We start from the raw sequence: 19,609 nt of genomic DNA on the forward strand, positions 1-19,609 counted from the left end.
ATTCTATCCTTTCTCAAAAGTTAGTAATTGCGAAAACAGAATTACAATGTAACAGAAAAATCTAATGAAAGATAAATAATTCAGTGGCTGGAAAGAGACTAAACACTAGATCACTCTAGAAACGTTTACCTTCTTCCCCTAAAGAGACTAGGGAGAAGAGCAAAAACCATAACAACGTTACTCGCTTGAATGAAACGTTTATCCTCCTCTTTCTCCCTCCGTCTCTATCTCTCTCTCTCTCTCTCTCTCTCTTGACTTAGAACCTGAGAGAAGAGCCCAATCATATATATCGTTAAAACATATTATTGTTAAAGGAAAAAACTGAAATATTTCCCAAAATGAAAAGTTCCTTTATTAGGATTAAAACCATTAAGTTAAGAAAGAATGAACAAAACGCTAGACACGGTTACTCTTACTGCAACGTGAAACCGTGAAAATTCTTTCTCTATCGTAACGATAGAGCGCAAGTTGAACGTTCTGAACGTCAACAACTGCAGAGACAAAACAAAACGTTAGTTCAACTTTGAAAACAGTACGAGACTATCAAAGAAATTCTTTCAAAGACATTAAAATAGCATAATATGTTAACAGGTAAAACCGAAATGACGGGCTCAAAGTTAATTAACTTCGGTACCAAGAAAAGACCGCCTACTATTAGGAAGGTCGAATATAAACAAATATAAAAATTCATTTTAATAAGTTTATAATAAAAGGAAGTTAATCGAAGAGGCCTATAAGAGGCGGAGAGATATAAAATAAATCTATAACTTTGTTAAGCAAAATTAAGAAAGAGTCTATACTCTCTTAGACACCAACACTTCCGTCTAAGGGAAGGGTCGGCCATTTAAAGGTGAAAGAGAGTTCATACTCTCTCGTCACCATAATTAATCAAAATAATTCCAAAAGCTAACTAAGCTAATAAAGAAGTTTCCAGTATAGCGAATAGCTGCAAATTTTAGAGAAATACTTCACCAAACCGTGAACAATACTCCAAAATCATAAGCGTATCCAAGAACGTCTTGCCGGAAGCACGACAGAGGAAAAAGTGTGGTGGCGTCAACAACAAGTACTGTAGTACCTGGCCACAGGTGGCGCTTGTGAGTACACCCCCTTCTAGTATAGTGATAGCTGGCGTATCCCTCCCGTAGAATTCTGTCGGGCAACGGAGTTGACAGCTACATGATTATCGGGTAAGTTTAATATTGAAAAACCAGATTAAAAGAGCCATTTGAAGGCATTGAGAGTATATCTGTACTCTCCGGTGATTATAATCAAAGTGGGTCAGCAAGGGGGTGGGACTTCTCCACCACCCACACGAAACTACAAACACCTCGTTAGGCAGCCACTTTGAGCCTAGCTTAAAACATATTCCTTTTAAAGGGAAAGGCTTTGTATTTGGGTTGGAAAAAAAGGCTTATTCATTAACCTTCTATGAACCTAAACAACTAATCCTTAAGTTAAAATTACCCGTACTACTATGTTATGTGCACAACGGTACGAGACGTTTGTAGTAATGCCTCTCAGCCCAGACTTGAGAAGTCAATGGAATTTCCATTATGGAACGTTACACACAATACAATTTAGTAAGTCTTTTCATGGAAAACCAGCTTCAAAAGAAATACTGCTTTGAAGTGATCAACACTTATTAACAATATTTACATTACTTTATTAAGTATTGGTTCATAAATAACTTTGCTTCATATATCAACTACACTACTACAATATTCCTGTTGGGCAAAAGATAAAAAGAAAAATCATAACTTTTCCACTTGGGCTTCTACAAAAAAACCATAAATGTACTTACAAACTAGATTTCATTCAAAACTTTCCAACTACGACTAACGCCTGACTTATTGTAACGTAATGCAGCTCAGCAGGCCATTTTCAAACTCTCCATAAAAGCTTGAAGAACAAAACTAAATTTCATCGGCATTCCTCAACAGCTGTAAAGGTCACACAAGTCAATTAACACAATATGAAAAGGAAACAAATGAAACAATCGAATTCATAGCTGGACTATTTATTTGAGAAATGTGATTGTGATCCTGGGTTTACAAAATGGCATGTTGATTTTTGTACCTTAGGAGGCTGACTGGGCACATGCACCAATAATCAAAATCCATTAAGATAAATCTACAAGATTGACTGAAAGGGAGAGGAGGAAAGCTTTTGACACCATTTCTATTCCTAGAGCCACCATCTTCTCTTACCAAATCTCTGTCTCTTTTGATAAAAGTAATAGTCTATGTTAACTACATCAATTGTTAGGGGGAGTAATCTCAACTTGTTTCCTCACAATACTGTAGCTGTCAACATGCGATAAGAGTCTATGATGGCTGAAGAATGGGTTGAAGAAGCCAAGGCAGAAACTGCATCTTTAGACAGATGCATTCGCTGCACCTGACACGAGCTATCATTTAAATACAGTATTTATAATACCAATTACTTACAATATACAACAATTTCAAACCCTTTCAGTTTGTAACAAAAAATCTATGAAATATATTTGAACAGCAAAACAAATATACAGTTGATTACACTCGGTTCATTTGCCTATAGAAAAGAACTAAAAAAAAAATCAGTTCATTGGTACTGTAAGTTCACATATTCACCAATAGTTACAATTCCATACAAAACAATCATACATCGTAAAAAAGAAAAAGAAAAATACTCTTTTCTAGTATCAAGTACACAACCTTGTACTAGTTTCTTTGTAGCATATCCTTATATAATTTGGATAAATAAAATCCCACAACTAACCAGGACACAAACCTGGAGAGGGATAAAGTTCTGGGGGATAAAATAAATCCTATGCTAATAGCAGCCATTGAAACAGCTTTGGAGACTACTGAAAGGACTGGTCAACAATTGTCACCCGTGATATAATGCAATCATTTTCATGCTGAATTCAAGCATATACCTAAATTCTTTTTCTTAACACACAAACTGAATATTTCATATGAGAAAACCTGCTACATTTTCCAGCATAATGAGGCAACTTACTGGAGGCGTCAATAGAATTATTCCTTACATAGCCACAACAGACTAGGACTTAACAGCCACATCAGACATAAGCACCCACCCCAAAGATAGGAGGCTGATGGCTAACAACAGAACCCAATACTCGGACACGAGTGGGCGCCGACGACGACGAGCCACAACGGTAATGTAACCAATGAACTAGAATACACTCAAAAGTGCATTCCTCGATTCAAACCATTAATCTTGAAGAAAAACCGTCTCAAAGTTAGTAATTCGACCAATACCTGGGAACGTCATAAACTAATATAAGGACTTTCTACGTCAGTATTAGTATAGATTAACTAAAAAGAACCACAATTCATCCGGAATTCATGCGTGTAGTTTTTCATTGCAAAATCTCTCTTCCAAGAGGAAGATCGGATTTATACATTAATGACTTTTAGGCTATTTTTGATACATTTGATACAAACCTCACATAGCCACGTCTTTCCTTACACTGAGAACAAAAATCACAGCACTTCCTAATGAACTGAACACTTCAGTAAGAGAAACTTTGTCAATTGTCGATTTAAATCAGAAACCCTATTAAATGTTCTATTTAAGTTGTAACGTTATCCCGACGTAAAAACTAAATCATAAGTAAATTTATTTAACAGAATAACGGATAAAAAGTGCCCACAATGCAAGTCCAATCCTTGTAAATATTTTTCTGCAACAATTCTAATAATAATTTAACCACCTTTTTATCCCATTCACTCCTTATTGGAATATTGTAAGAATTTCAAAAGGGTGTAAAGCAACCCACTGGATGATTACTTTAGGGGTCTTGGTCACAAATGTTCACCATTAAATTCTAGGTAAATTGAAACCCTATACAAGCCTTTCTCATCCACAGGAAATCTTCGGGATGTGCTTTACCTTCATTGCATAGCAAGTCTCGTATTACACTGACCATTACTGATGTGCTTTTCGAAAGACACCAACAGCAAAAAGTACAACTGAAACAGACGAACTACTATAGTCCATTTCTTTTAGCGAAGCATATTTGCACCGACTCGCAGCGGTGCCCTTTTAGCTCGGAAAAGTTTCCCGATCGCCTGATTGGTTGGACAAGATAATTCTAACCAATCAGCGATCAGGATACTTTTCCGAGCTAAAAGGGCACCGCTGCGAGTCGGTGCAAATATGCCTCGCTAAAAGAAATGGACTATAGATCCCTTCACTTGTCAAGACTGTTTACACTTTCTTTCTAAACTGGATCATATTCTAGTATGTTTTCAAGTACAATATTGAATAATTTATATTTAAGTGAGGATGATAGGAAGACCGTTTGGATAGATCATCCACAATGATATCATCTTCACCGTTACCATTGTACAATCCTCCGCCGACTGACTTGCAAGGACAAGCATCAATACATCCTACAAAACCTCTTCCTCTGGAATTACTTATTTCTTTGAAGACTGCACATTTTCAACTGACCCTTTAAATCTATCTTAATTTTCATATAGAATTTTTATACTTAACTTGAATATGCCTTGATATTTCATGCAGTATTGTATATGTTGGTTATCTTTCCATTATAATCACCATTATGATAGGCCTAACCAAGATATCTTTTAATATCTTGCCTCCTCAAGGGCAACAATGAAATGTTATCAACCATCCATCACCAAGCTCCTATGTCTTTTAGTACTCTTTTCTTTACGGATACATTTCCGAAGCATTTTTTCTATACATGTTTTATCACATCCAAAAGACAAAAGAAAAAAATTTTCACCTCGTAACCAGAGAACCGTCTTCGCTTTGGCTAACATTCTTAAACTCTGAGACGTTATGGCTGTAGCTATCCCTAGCCGAGACCCTTGAATTTCTGGTGTAGGATGACCTTCACCGTTTTTAAATTGGAATTTTTTCTTAAAAAGATAACAGCGAATTTTATCGTCTTACAACTTGATCCTTGGGGAGGCAAGTATGCCATGATTAATAATATTTCACTCAAACAAGTATTATCCTTATAAATAAATAACAATTCCTATAAAAATGGCTTTATTGTATAGCTTTAAAACATGGCTAGCACAAAAAGCACCGTCATAACACCCCTGGCATCTTTAAGATTCCAAGTAAATACTTAATTTCAGCATAAAAAATTATTTGCAGATATCACTCGGATGTCTACACGTGACTAATAAAGGTGTTTACCAGTGAATTTGGGATAACTGTAGAAATGCTAAGACAATATCATTGATGTAGCCTACTTCAAAAGGCCAATACATCAAAATTGGAGTTTAGCGAACGTGATTCAACTAAAAAGAAAAAAAAAATATAATAAAAATGAGATTAATAACATTAAACAATTATGCAATATCAAGATTCAGTAAACATGAGCATCGCTGCAACTTGGGGAAAATTTCACAGCTTCAGCAAGAGCAACTACCTTGTTTGATCACAAGACCCGTTTTATCTCACCTCACGGATGTCCACACGGTCATAAATCCAATTTAATACCACTTTCAAATACCTATTGCACACTCCATCCAACATCTTAAATTACAGCAGGTACTTGCGATTAAAAGAAGTAGCTCCTCGCCGGTTACTTTTCCAGGATGTGACGAAAATGACCCTGAAAATAACGGTAACGTTATCAACAACTGCTCGTACTTTTAGTGACGCCGTTTTTCTTAATTCAGGTATTGCCTATAAAATATATGACTTTACAATGTAATCATTACTCAGGAATGCTATGTACCCAAGCATACTGATTTAGAGAATCCAGCCGATATCGCTCACCTCCTCCGTGGATACTGCATGAAATACAAGTCTGTGACGATTTATATTACTCAACAAAAACAATATGCTACTAAATGTATATTGCATGCAATTCTAACAAACCCTACACCTTTATTCAATAAAATCAAGCGATATGACTGTCTAGTTGATCCACTTAATTTTGCCAGAATCTTGTTCACATAATCTAATGGATATAATAAGAATTGTCATATATCATAACTATTAACACATTTCAAGAAACAAAATTTCAATCAGATAATTTATTTCTATACTTAGCTGGTTCTCTCTAGAAGCTCAGATTTATCAACTGGTACAGTAAAAAAATACTCCCAGTTTTCTTTCCTTTCAATACTTATACTTCTAGTAGAGTAATTAGATAATCCAACAGTTAATGGCAATAGCCAATGGCTTGGACAAGCCATAATGCCCTGTCTTCAGTCTCAAAGTCAAAATTATTTTCTATCCTCTTGACACCACAAGCCAGTGCAGGATTAGAGTAGACATGTACAGTTAGCGCAGGTTGTGATGTCCAAATTAATTTAGGACATTGCAAACTGCTCAAATATTCGCCAGCTAAAAATCCAGTTTGTATGGCAAATACGGCTTAAATGACTAATTGGCAACTTTCCTTCATTCCCCCTCACTCTCAAACCAGATAGAAAATCTTCCTCAGTTGCTGGGAAGCATTTGTTAGGAGAACATTTGCGACGGTTATGCTAAGAGTCCCCCTCAATTAATCTTCGTTTTTTTCGGCCATTAACTCTAGATGAAGATGTCTAGGCCTCAAACTGATCATGATGACATTGTCAGGGTGATTGAGTGTCACCAATTAGGCATGAAAACCAAGGATATAGTAAATCAAACCAGAGTAAATGAGAGGCAAGTTAGACGGTTGGTTGCACGCTTCTTGGCAGGAGACGGTAGCCTCCCGTTTCCTCAACATGGAGGGGGGGCTAAGAAGAAGACTTCGCCTCGTATCATTCGGCTTCTGAAGAAAAATGTTGAAATGAACCCGCGTGTTACTGCCAAACAATTGAAGGAACAAAATTGTGAAGTTCTTGCTGACATATCAGTGCGAACGTTACAAAAATGTTTGTCGGGGGAATTGAAATACAAGAAGGGCCCTGCTCGCAAGAAACCTTTCCTCACTAAACGCCACAGAGAAAATAGACTAAGATTTTGTAAGCAGCTTAGCCAATGGCCTGAGGAGGAACTCAGAAAAATCCTCTTCACAGATGAATCAACCTTTTACGTTTCTAATGAGACTGGAAAAAAACGTTTGGCGTCAACCGGGATCTGATCCCTTGGACACCAAATTCCTCACTCCTACCACCAAATTTCCCGCCTATTTGATGATTTGGGGGGGTGTGGGATATGGTGGGGTTACTGAGCTTGTGTTTCTACCCCCCAAGCAGACTGTGAACCAGGAGAGGTATCTCGAACTGCTTCGTTTGCATCTTGAGGATTCGTTTCACCGCACCGATACATCAATCTTTCAGCAGGATGGGGCCCCTGCTCATACAGCTAAGGTTGTTACCCATTATTTCAGGGGAAATAACGTTAGTTTTATTGAAAAATGGCATGGTAACTCCCCTGATATGTCTCCAATCGAGAACTTGTGGGCAATTCTCAAGGCTCGTATCTGGAATGAAGACACTTCCACTCTTGCTACGCTAGAGGCAGCGCTACGGGCCGCTTGGGATAAAATCTCGAAGGAGCTGTGCGAGAAGCTCATCAACTCCTTCCCCAAACGCCTTGCAGACGTCATCCAAAGGAAGGGTGGCCATTGCAAATATTAATTGAATGAATGATGAGTAATTACAAATAAATTCATAAATCCAAGTTGTGTTTTTTTATTTTTCTTGAATTTTTCTATCTGCCTTTCATTTTTTATCTCATTTTTTGCTCAACCGGACAAAGCAAATCAATAACATATCTAATTGACAATACACCAATTATTTCTATGAATCTCCTATAATGTTCACATACTGACTCTCTCATACTGATGGAGATGGATCACCAGTGAAGAAGAGAGAAAGGTCAGTTATAGTATTTTAAAATAATGAAAATTATATATTTGGAAGAAATTTGCATTTTTCCTAGCAATACACACCTGGATCTCATTACTGTAGCGTATTATTTCGGCAAAGCTGAAACCAGCTGTTGAACTTTTTTGTCAGGGTGTAACTACCCACCGCTAGTTAGTGGCGGGAGGGAGCAGGGTAGGTTAACCCTCCCACTCACACCCGCACTAGCGATTAAGTCACTCACCAAAACCAGCGACTAACCGTCACTTTCGTAATTGCGGCAGGACTTCCATGGGGGTTAGTGCTGGCAGGTCAGGATGTGTAAAGAGCTCCAGATTTGTATTGCTCGGAAAAATACAAATTACTTCCTAATTTGTCATTTGTTCCTGTGCAAAATACAAACCTTCCACTTTTTACTGAGGAGACTCACCTTTAGGTGGGTGGAAGTCCAAACCAACTGGCTGGCAACTGTGTTGGGACGGACTCTGTATAGTGACACCTTGAGGGATCCTGCACCACGTTATCTTCGCAGGATAACGGCCTGGGCAATCATTGCTGGAGAATAAGGAATCAATCTGTTGGAACATACATAGTAGCTATTCTGGCTAAGCCCTCTACTAATGCACATTTCTTTCAGCCTCCCCTTGACATGAGGACGAAGACATAACACATATATAGGGATGTCCAAAGAGCGTGAAACTCGCCCACAGAAGAAAGAGGTCAGCTGTGCAGAGTACACCAAATGCTGCACACCAAGAGAAAGGAAGATGAAGTAAGAAGTGAAGAGTCACTGCCACATTCATCCTAGACTTAATTCGCAGGTAACCTTCACCCTCAAAACCCCTTATACTTGTCCCACAAGGGAGCCGAGAAGTTTAGATCACGTTTTGAGCAACCGCCACAGGACCTACTGAGAAAGTGTCTAGGCTCCTGTTGGTCATGTCTTGCAGGTGAACATTGTTTGATGTTTCCATCTGCCTTCTTGTAGTACCTGCTGAACAGAAAAATTTTTTTGGAATGCCAGAGAGTACCTACTCCCCCTGACATCATGGGCAGGGGGACGTCTACCCGTCGTCAAGGTATCTGAGGCCCGTGCCTTTTCTATTACTCACCTGATCCAAGAGGAGATAAGAGTTCTTCGTGATTCTCCTCTTGGCGTTCCCTTGCCGACGAACAGCTTAATGATCTGGGGTCAAATTCTTCTCATCCTTATGGGATATAACCTCATCGTCCTTACAGGCCGTAGAAACAGTTGATCAGTATCGTCTGTTACCGATCAGAGACTCCCCATCCGAAAGGGCCTGAATCTAGGATACACTAAGGACGGATTTTGAGTCTTTGCAACAAACTCAGGGACGAAACAGTGCGACTTGCCGCCTCATCCCCTTGAATGGGTGATGTCATTTGAAATATCATGTAGCTCACTGACTCTAACTGCAAAGGTCATGGCCAAAAGAAACCGTCTTTAAGTTTAAGTCCTTATCCAAGGCACGATGTAGAGGCTCAAGAGGGGCTCCTTTCTGTAAACGTAAGACCATGACAACGTTCCAAGGAGGTGGTCTAACTTTCGACTGAGGGCAGGAACACTAGAAATTCCAAATGAGGAGTGACAATTCCTTTGAGGAGGAAATGCTAACTCAATTCAGTTCAAAGAAAATGTTCAAGGCTAAACGAAAGCCTTTCTCCACCCAGAGGTACAGTAAAACTTCAACTGAAACACTGCATATGCTTACTCCGGAGGTATCTCGCCAAGCGCCTGGCATTGAAAAGCCTCTCTTGCGAGTAGTTGCTGGATAGCTACCAGGTGTGAAAACATAGCGATGGTATCACTTGGTGGAAAATCTTCCCGTGTGGTTGTCCGAGTAGCTCGGAAAGTGGAGGAAACTCTCTTCGTGCCTCTATGAGCAGATGCAGAAGGTCCAGAAGCCATTCTACTTGCTGCCACAACAAAGCTATGAGGGTTATTGATAGATTTGCAATGGCCTAACACTGTTCAATAGCCTCCTTACTAAGAAGGAGGGGGAACACATGGACGTCCATCTTGTCCCAAGGGTGTTGGAAATCGTCTTGCAAGAACGCTTGTGGTTCCGGTAATGGTGTGCAGTACACCAAAAGTTCCGGTTGAGGGACGTCGTGGACAGGTCGATTGTCCAATCGGAGCCAGCTACATGAGTCCCCGAGTCCTCCTGCTCAGATTGTCCGCCAGCATGTTCTTCTTGCGCGGGCTTTTAAGGCTACAAAATTTTCTTCTGTCCACACAAGGACTTTCACAGCCGGCATAGGTGCTGTAAAAGGGTCACTCCATGTTTGTTCAAGTGGGACACTATTGTAGTGTTAACGCTCATCAGCCAATGTAATGCCAAGAAAGGAGCTGATGGAAATACTTGAGGGTCAGGCATGTTGTCCTCATTTCCAGAAGGTTATGTGGCACCGCCTTTCGGATTCAGACCAAAGTCCGTATGCCGTCAGGTGTAACAGATAACAACCCCCATCTTTTAAAGCATCTGTGAAGACCAACAAATCCAGGGGAGAAGAGAGATCTACTCTGAGGATATTGGTGTCTAACACTCACCAACTCGTCTCTCTTCTGTTCAGGTCCCACCAGTACTTAAGCACTCGGTGGGTCTCTGTGCTAAGAAAGATGCTAGATGCCCCAGCCATTTTGCCACTGGTGCTAACAATTTGCCTCTCGAGAGAAAGCCTTGCCGGTACTTGACCCCCTGACGGAAAGATCTCGCCTAGTGTGGTCTTAACAAAAGGTGGAACCATAAGAGGATCGTTGGTCTCTGCAGGGAAGGCTACCAGCAATTCCTCTTCGCAAGGGCGAGCGCTGGCAAGGCGAGAGTTGGGAAGGTGGGCTGGCTTGCGCACCTCTTCTAGTTCGCCCCGTTGGGAGTGTGTGCTCGCGAGGTGAGAGCTGGAAACAAGCTTTCTTGGTTCTTAAAAGTAATTGCTACCAGTGTGTGCCACTTGCGAGGGGTGTGTCCATGATTGTGGGGGCAAAACTGGTAGAGAGCGCTCCTTCCAGTTCGCCAAACTGTATGATATGAGCTGGAACTGCGTATTGGTTTGTGCGCTTTTCCTAGTACTCAAAGACAACAGATCTAACCGTACGTGCCTTTCTCAGCCTACCCAGCGTAGAACTTGCCTTTATACCAGACCATGCTTCTTGTGTGTGCGGGTCTTGACAGAAAGACTAATGAGACTTGCCCAAAAGAGCACTGTGTAACAGAAGTGAGGTGCCTCTCTTAGTAAGGCAAATGACCTCAACTACCCACCTTGCTCGGTGAATGGGTGTGCAACACCGTGCACGACGTCCTTGCAAAACTAGTGTGTGTTAACGCCCAAGTAGGATGGACCAGGCTATTTTCCTACGAACTGTCACCGGAGCAGCCTGGTGGGTAGCGTTATAAGCTCCTCCAGGAAGAGGAATTCTTTGATAACAGGCTATTAAGACTGCAGGAGACAGGTTGTACCAGCACCTGTGAGGAAAATGGGAAGGGCCCTGGACTACCTGGTCAACCAATACTTAGTAGGATGTCAACAATACCAAGGGATTGTGCCTATTGGGCCCCCCAAAGGGTTAGCAAGTTCCATGAAGTGGAACAAGTGACCCTGATCTTCAAGCGCAGTCAATTCTCCTCGGTTCCTCCCAAGGGATCTAGAGATTAGTAACATCTCAAGTTGATGTCAAGACATGCAACCGGTTGCACACACCTGCTATGAAGAGGGGGGGGGGAATTTGCCCAACTGCCACAAATGCAATGGGAGTTGGCAAAGTAAGTATGTTACAAATCAGTAAACCATGGTAGCCAGTATTTCTTAAGAGGAAAAACTGGCATAATTTCGTATTTTCCCTTTCAGGAAACACATTCTCGTATGTGAAGTTTCTGGTCTCAATATTTTCTAAAACTAAGAACTCCAATCAGAAGTTAGAAAGGAATTGTCTGGGATAAAGGGAGATCGCATATCCCGTATGTCTAGTTACGGGAAGGAAGAGGAGTAATGCCTAACCTGGTTTCCCATAAGGAATATAGCCATCAACACTAATGATTTATTAGAACGGAGTTCTTAAATTGTAAGAGGGTTTATAGTTCTCATCGGCAGAAAGATCGCTTGCCCGCTTATGCGCATGTCCGTCTGCAGCCGCGCATGTGTAACCTATTTGCCTCCAGGTAAACATTTGACGGGTCTGAGCCCGTTTGTGGGAATAATATATGTGCGACGAATCACAACAAGGAATTTAATCATCGATTAACTATGGCATTTCTAAGATGTGAGCTCCTCCGCCCTCGAAAACAAACCATGCAGCTAGTGTAGCGATCACACCTCTGTTGTTTGCCTGCCTGCCTTGTGGGCAGGGCTTGCTAACGTCCATAAACGTAATGAGGTGACAAAGTTTGTCTGGTTGCCTTGTTGGCGAAACTTCTTGACGTTCGTAAACATAATGAGAAGGTGACAACATTCGTCTCACCACTTTGTGTACGGGGCTTGCTATCATTCATAAACGTAAGCAGAAGCTAACAATCTTCCCTTGGGACTAAGGCTTGAAATAATAACCTTGTATCACATACCCATTGTGCTAGTGCTCCGAAGAGCTCTCCATTTTGTCGGGCAACAAAACCTAAGAAAATAACCCAGAAGGAATTGAAGATCCACTGTTTCTTCCTCCTTAGAGTTAGAAACAATGAGGCGCAGGTCCCGAAGAGCTTGGCTTCGCAAATGTCTTCGACCTTTACTGTGCCCTGAAGGCACAGCGGTGGTGAGTAGGAATTGTAAGAGATCACCTAACTCAATTGTCAACAAGCTCCGAAGTGTAAGGACGGGGCATGGACGAATTAAAGTTCTGCCACGAGTCCAATATCTTTCGGTCGGACCCTCGTGGAAGGAAGTCGACCCACCAGGAGATCTCTCCTCTCGCAAGTGAGAAGATTGATCAACACCTCTTCCTCCCAATGACGCATCGCTTCGCGGACAAGGGAGCTGCCGCTCAGATGGGAGTGTTAGAGAAGATCTCTCCTCTGGCAAGGGAGGATCGATCAACTCCTCTTCCTCCCGATGACCCATCGCCTCGCAGACAAGGGAGCTGCTGCTCAGATGGGAGTATTGGAGAAGATCTCTCTTCTCGCAAGGAAGGATCGATCAACTCCTCTTTCCTATGGCGCATCACCTTGCGGATGATGGAGCTGCCACTAAGAAGGAAGCGTTGGAGAAGATATCTTTTCTCGTACGAGAGGATCGATCAACTCCTCCTTCCGATGGCACATCACACTTTGGACGAGGGAGCTACCACTCAGAAGGTTGTTGCATCGGCCCTCCTCGGAAGGTCGGACTACGCAACACTTGGAGGTGAACCTCTCGGTTATACAGGTTGCATTCCCTCCCTTCGGGTGAACCCAGTTAAGAGGATTACCTCTGGAACGAAGGAACTCGAAACTAGTTCCTGAGACAAGTCACTCCAAGGAGTTCCTGTCAGCCAATGCTCATGCCTGCCCGCCGAAGCCGAGGGAATGTTGGGCGAGTAGCAGAGGTAGAGGACAAAGGGGTTTGGCGGGAGGGAAAGAATAGGTCTTTACTCTACTGAGCTGAAATAAAGTGGTGATTATTCGCTAGTGCTGGTGTGAGGGATAACCTACCCCGCTCCCTCCCCTTAACTAGCGGTGGGTAGTTACAGCCTGACAAAAAGCTTACCGGCTGGTTTCAGCTCGGCCGAAACAATAATCCACACTAAAGAGAGGAAGATTTGTATTTTGCACAGGAACAAATGGCCAATTCTCTTACGATCTACAATAATGTCAGGCACACAGATAAAAACAATTGAAGAGACTTACTGGTTCACCCTGGAGGCAACGTGAGCAAGTGGTTCTGTTCACTTGCATGGCATAAATATTTGGCGAAACTCCATCGATGGGATCACAATTCACGGGGTATTTGACTGCGTGAATACCCCGCCGACCTAACACCTGTTTAGGAAAAGCAACGTCAGAATGAAACTCAAACAGATCACCACAGTAATACAGTATAAATAAAATTAATGAGATTACTGTATTATTATCAATCAATGGACATTGTCCAAAATATTAGATGTGTTTTTCAATGTTATTATAGCACACTCAACTTCTAGGACCCCTTATTTTGATTATAAGAGCCAAAAGAAAATAGCAAGACTGCATACCATACCTGTGTACTAACACGTCCCTGCTGCACTCTAGCCTGAAGTACGTCGACATCGACAACAATCCTTGGTGGAATAAAAGGTCGTTTCTGAAGGGAGAAAAATAAGCGAATGTTACAAAAATATCATAGAAATTTATATACTAAAAATGTAATATTGTACTTAAATATAGTTCAAAATTATAATAAACCCCTCACCATAGTTAACCAATTACAAAAATCTATCGGTCAAATCATGATACCAATTTTTATTGTAGCTCATAAGTTTCACTCAATTAATACATCAAATTTAGATTACTATACTTATACATCGTATTAAAATATAACAAAGTAATTTATTGTACATTTACTACATCTCTTACACAGGGCACAATTTTCTGAATTTTTGTTCCCATTACATCATTTCATTTCATAGTTATATCTTACTAATATAGGCCATATCTGATTGACTATCAATATTACTTTCTTAATATTTAAAGCATTATTATTTTTTGTGGCCTCTGGTGAAGTTCTTTTAACTGACTAAAATCCTATAGACATTATTATGTAGGAACAATAATAATTTTTAAATATTGTGTTCTATTTTGTCAAGGGAATTGTTTATCAAAGCTGGATTCTCCTTTTCAATGTGATTTAACGTCCCCATAAAACTTATTGGTTGGTACACAATTTTTCAGCTAGTTTTAGATGTAAAGAAAAATTATCCTTCATCAGCTTCTCCCTTTTCTCTATAGTGACCCAAACACAACAGTTCTCAGAGGGGTTGATTTGCAGTGACACTGATCTCTATCGTGATAAGGATATCAACTTAGCTAGATTAGACTCAAATTATAAAATTTTGATCATACAGGTCAAACACGAAGATAGAAGGAAGCAAGAATAAAGATAAAAGTAGTTGAATGGGTGTAGGTAGGGGTCGAAATATAGTTTAATGCTTTGCCAGCCACATTTACAGTATACAAATGGGTAAGCAATACTGCTAAGTACTGTATTACGGTATTGCCGCTATTCGTCCACCACTGAAAAAACCCAAGATTTTGGTGACAGAAGACTAAAAATTAAGAGCCATACCTAATGTTTTTCAGGTAAGGTATAGACCTCTCAACCTATGTCCGTTAAAGGGGTAGTTTTGGATAAGATGTATTCCTGAGATGTGTATCTTTAAAAAGACACCAATACCAAGGTCGAGATGTGTTCAAATGACTTCCAAAGACTGTGACTTCTACAACCTGAATATTCAACAGCTAAATTAGTGAATGTGCGATTTCAGTGAGGGTAAGGATGAGGGTGCCTTGAGACAGGTTAGGCGGTACCTTTAGCTAGAATGTATCCCTATGGTTTCCTTAGAGTTCTCACTAAACGGATCCCTTGGTAGTTTATGGGGACACGCCGAGAAAAATGGACAACAACTAACCCAAACTCCACCCCCCCCACCTGACCTACAAGCCGTGTCCTTACCTTCCTAATGACCTAACGGGGGGTTCTAACGCACCCCTACGACCCCCCAACCACTGTCGCTATCATACAAACCCCACAAACCCAACCTAACCGAACCTAGTAGTTCCCAGGTCACAACCCCCAGCCGGGGGTAAGCCCCGGGCCACCTTCTTGGGCTGAACTTAGAAAATATAAAATAACTTCATATTATGGTATATCAGATCATAGTAAAGCACATCTTCCCCATAAGGAAAACCGATTGGGCTATAAGAAAGATATCGCCCTGTCCCGACAAACTACATTCACTCCCTTGGATTTTTTTTTTAGATAGTTTATGAATATGGACAGGACAAAGTTACATTGGGAAGGGGCACATCAAATTAATAATTTCTTCTTAATTTGCTTATCGGTAAAACCCAAACACAGCTGATCTCAAGTCACAGAAAAAAAAAATGGGTTTGTAAGTCCAGCAGTAATATTGGATATATTTATTCATTCAGCATATGAGGGAATTTTATACAGTAATATTGAATAATATATTTACTCATTCAACATATATGAGGGAATTTTATACAGTAATATTGGATAATATATTTACTCATTTAACATACGAGGGATTTTTATACAGTAATATTGGATAATATATTTACTCAATCAACATGTAGAGGTTATTTTATACAGTAATATTAGATAATATATTTACTCATTTAACATATAGAGGTAATTTTATACAGTAATATTGGATAATATATTTACTCATTTAACATATATGAGGGCTTTTTAATAAAGGACAAATTTTCGACGAAAATTAATTTTGTTTTAGTCAGGATATTCAAAAAATCAGGACAATATTAATCCATTTGACAATTATTATTACTAGCCAAGCTACAACCCTAGTTGGAAAAGCAAGATGCTATAAGCCCAAGGGCTCCAACAGGGAAAAATAGCCCTGTGAGGAAAGGAAATAAGGAAATAAATAATAAATTAATTATCTTAGGATGAATTATCTCCTTAACACTTCCAAAGTTAACAATAAGCATAACAGCTGTTTGAGAATGGTATATATTAGTAGCTTAGTCAGTTACTAGACAATAATAAGCATATAGTCAGTCCGTCTGTCTCGCCATTCAAGGTCCCTTCAATCTACAGCTCGACCAAGCGAGGTCATTCATTGTACGACGTCGTACCATCTTTGCTGAATAGAAATTACCTTCATATACTATTTGTTTGGATTATAAAACGTATATTATACTCAGAAATGGATATATGTAAGTATAGACGAGCACACAGTGTTCTTCACTGATATTTACGACACTTGCGTACTTTCAATTTTTTTACCGCCAAGGCCTGTCGTGCGTAAGCCAAAAATTTACTACAGTCGCAAATGCCAATTTTAGTCACTATTACCAAAACTGCGCGATAGAAACAAGGACAAATTGACGGTTTCAAACGCCAAGCATCTTTGATCAGTGAAAATAGAGTCTGTTCGAGATATAATAAGTAAATGTTCTTTGTTACGTGCTTACGATGCCGCCGACCGCGCGCTCACGAACCTCGCTATGGCGGACTCTTCGGAGCCACGCGTTCCCGACACCTTCATTTCGCCGTTCAATTCACTCACCATCGGGGATTTTTGAGTTAAAACACAACCACGACACTTAGTTCTTACCGCTTTTCTGTCATCTAAATCGAATGCGTTTTTTCTCTTGTTGCCTCCGGAAGTTGAAAAGCACGCAGCGTCGTCCAGCTTCATGTTGATATACCGGGTTTCAAAACAAACACAGGTTCCAGTAATGTTTACAAGATTATTTCGACTGGATTATCGTACATGACCCTTAAAATTGTCGTTTTTCAACCAAAATTATCGTACACACTTTCAACATGATTATTAAGGAGTAACATATATAGTTTATTTCAAGGTATTTTAGTATAATTGTTTAATCAAACACACACACAATCATTGTATATACCCAAGGTAGGTATCGTACATCGTACTGGACCTAAAATAATCGTACATGTATGATAATTATCGTACGAGTGGCACCCCTGGGTTCCAGTAATGTTTTCTGGCAAGTTCCCCAAAGGATTGCCAGGTTTTCTAAATGAGACATGGCCAGCTTCTAATCAACAGAAGCTTTAAAAGGCCAACCGATTAGTAAAATGGGCTAAAAAATATATCATTTAGGCCAAAATTTTAATTTTATAATATTACTAACGGCCAACCAATTTAAATAAAGACCAAACTTGAGGTTTTTTGGTCTGAAAAAGGCAAAACTGGCAACTTTCGTTCCCCGATGAGTTGCCAGGTTTTCTAAATGAGCCATGGCCAACTTTTAATCAACAGAAGCTTTAAAATGCCAACCCATTAGTAAGATGGGCCAAAAAATATATCATTTAGTCCAAAATTTTTATTTTATAATATTGCTAACGGCCAACCAATTTAAATAAAGACCAAACTTAAGGTGTTTTGGTCTGGAAAAAGGCGAAACTGGCAACTCTTATTCCCCGATTCCCCATGATAAAGTGTATACAAATATTTTTTTTTACTTTGTTCTAGATTGAAGCTTATTCGTGTGGTTTTCAATGGATAATAATAAAACCTAATATTTTTAAATAATATAAGAGCAATTATTCATCATTTGTGATGCAAATTATGTTAAGTTCCAATCCCCGATAACAAAGTGCACATTCTTATTTTTCTAATTTATTACAAATTGGAGCTTATTCATGTGGTTTGAAATAGATAATTATAATATTTAAATTATTTAGATAATATAAAAGCAATTGTTTATCGTTTGTGATATAGAAATGTGCTTGTAGCCGTGTAGTATTATGTGCGCATGTTTTCAGAAGGTTTCGAGCGACACCATAATATGACCGTATACCTTTCAGTAACCAACAACGAAACTTATCACGTACATAAAGAAAGAAATGTATAGCCATCTATTATCAAGTTAAATGGCTATCCATTGTTTAGTAGTATTACGTATAAAGACATCCGTGTAAAAAAAAATGGCTAACGGTATCAAGAGGGTAAATAAAACAACACAAAGATTGAAGACGCCGGGTTTAAGTTTGCAGACGGCCTTGGTTGGTCGTTTATTCCCGGGTTCAACCTTCTGCTTACGCGCACATTTAGAAATATAAAATACGCCATTGATTTATGTTAGATATACATTTCGGATATTGCGTATTTATATGTTAACGATAATTAGATGTTTGTAAATAATTCTGCTCTCTCTCTCTCTCTCTCTCTCTCTCTCTCTCTCTCTCTCTCTCCAAAATTTCTCTTTACAAGATTTTCAAATTAAATATCTACTCAAATTTCTCTTAATTTTCTTTAGATTTCCTGTCTCACCTTTTGCAAATTCACTATTGCTCTTTGAAAACAAGAAGTGGTAGGAGTGAACTCTCTCTCTCTCTCTCTCTCTCTCTCTCTCTCTCTCTCTCTCTCTGTGTCTCGGTAGTCACATAGCTATCTTACTAAGGAAGATATCGTTTTATCTTATGTTTTTGAAGCAATGGGTAAAAGAAACTACATATGCTATCCTTATTTTGAGTGATAACGAATCAATGTAGTTTACGCAAATAAATGAAATATGAACCTTGCTTGTTTTCAATTTATTTGTTTAGTTTTAACGTGAAACTAACGTTTCGGCCTAGTTTAAAAATCATTAATTCAAACCCACGCTTTGTGCGAGATCAAACAAGCTTGTCATTTGTCATTTTCAAGCAAAAAAAAGAAAAAGAAAAAACTTGTACAACAACGTCAGTAAATTTAAAATATGTGTTGTGTTTACATAACTAAAATTTTGGGTTATGCAAATAGGTTTATACGAAGCATTTGCGTATCAGGCCACTGCACTGACATCAATTTTAGATAGAATTGCAGTTTTTTTTCTTAGTAGTTAACAAGAAGTTTTTTTCTTAGTAGTTAACAAGAAGTTTTTTCTAGCATAGTTAAGATTATTAAGTAAACATGACCACAGAAGCCGAAGGAGTCATATACTTAAAACGTGAACGTCTACTCAAGTAAATAATGGTTTGTGCAATTTCTCGCAGAATGTAATCTCTCTCTCTCTCTCTCTCTCTCTCTCTCTCGTTCGTTCTTCGTCGTGACCTCAAACTGACATGGTACTAAACCAAATGAATTTTGTACTATGTTCTCTTAAAGCAGATGAGAGAGAGAGAGAGAGAGA

General features: G+C 39.5%; 1 protein-coding gene across 1 annotated transcript; it reads right to left on the reverse strand.

Annotated features, from left to right (window-relative positions):
• Window positions 1-2,004: 2,004 nt before the first annotated feature.
• LOC137633189 (uncharacterized) lies at window positions 2,005-17,195 on the reverse strand. The gene is made up of 4 exons (XM_068365345.1): window positions 17,080-17,195; window positions 13,980-14,063; window positions 13,631-13,762; window positions 2,005-5,605 (listed from the first exon to the last, which is right to left on the reverse strand). Exons 1-4 carry the CDS (start codon window positions 17,161-17,163, stop codon window positions 5,576-5,578), a joined length of 330 nt encoding a protein of 109 aa, XP_068221446.1. The 5' UTR covers window positions 17,164-17,195; the 3' UTR covers window positions 2,005-5,575.
• Window positions 17,196-19,609: the final 2,414 nt, after the last annotated feature.

The sequence above is a fragment of the Palaemon carinicauda genome, chromosome 42 (assembly GCF_036898095.1).
Source record: "Palaemon carinicauda isolate YSFRI2023 chromosome 42, ASM3689809v2, whole genome shotgun sequence".
NCBI classification, from domain to species: Eukaryota; Metazoa; Arthropoda; class Malacostraca; order Decapoda; family Palaemonidae; genus Palaemon; species Palaemon carinicauda.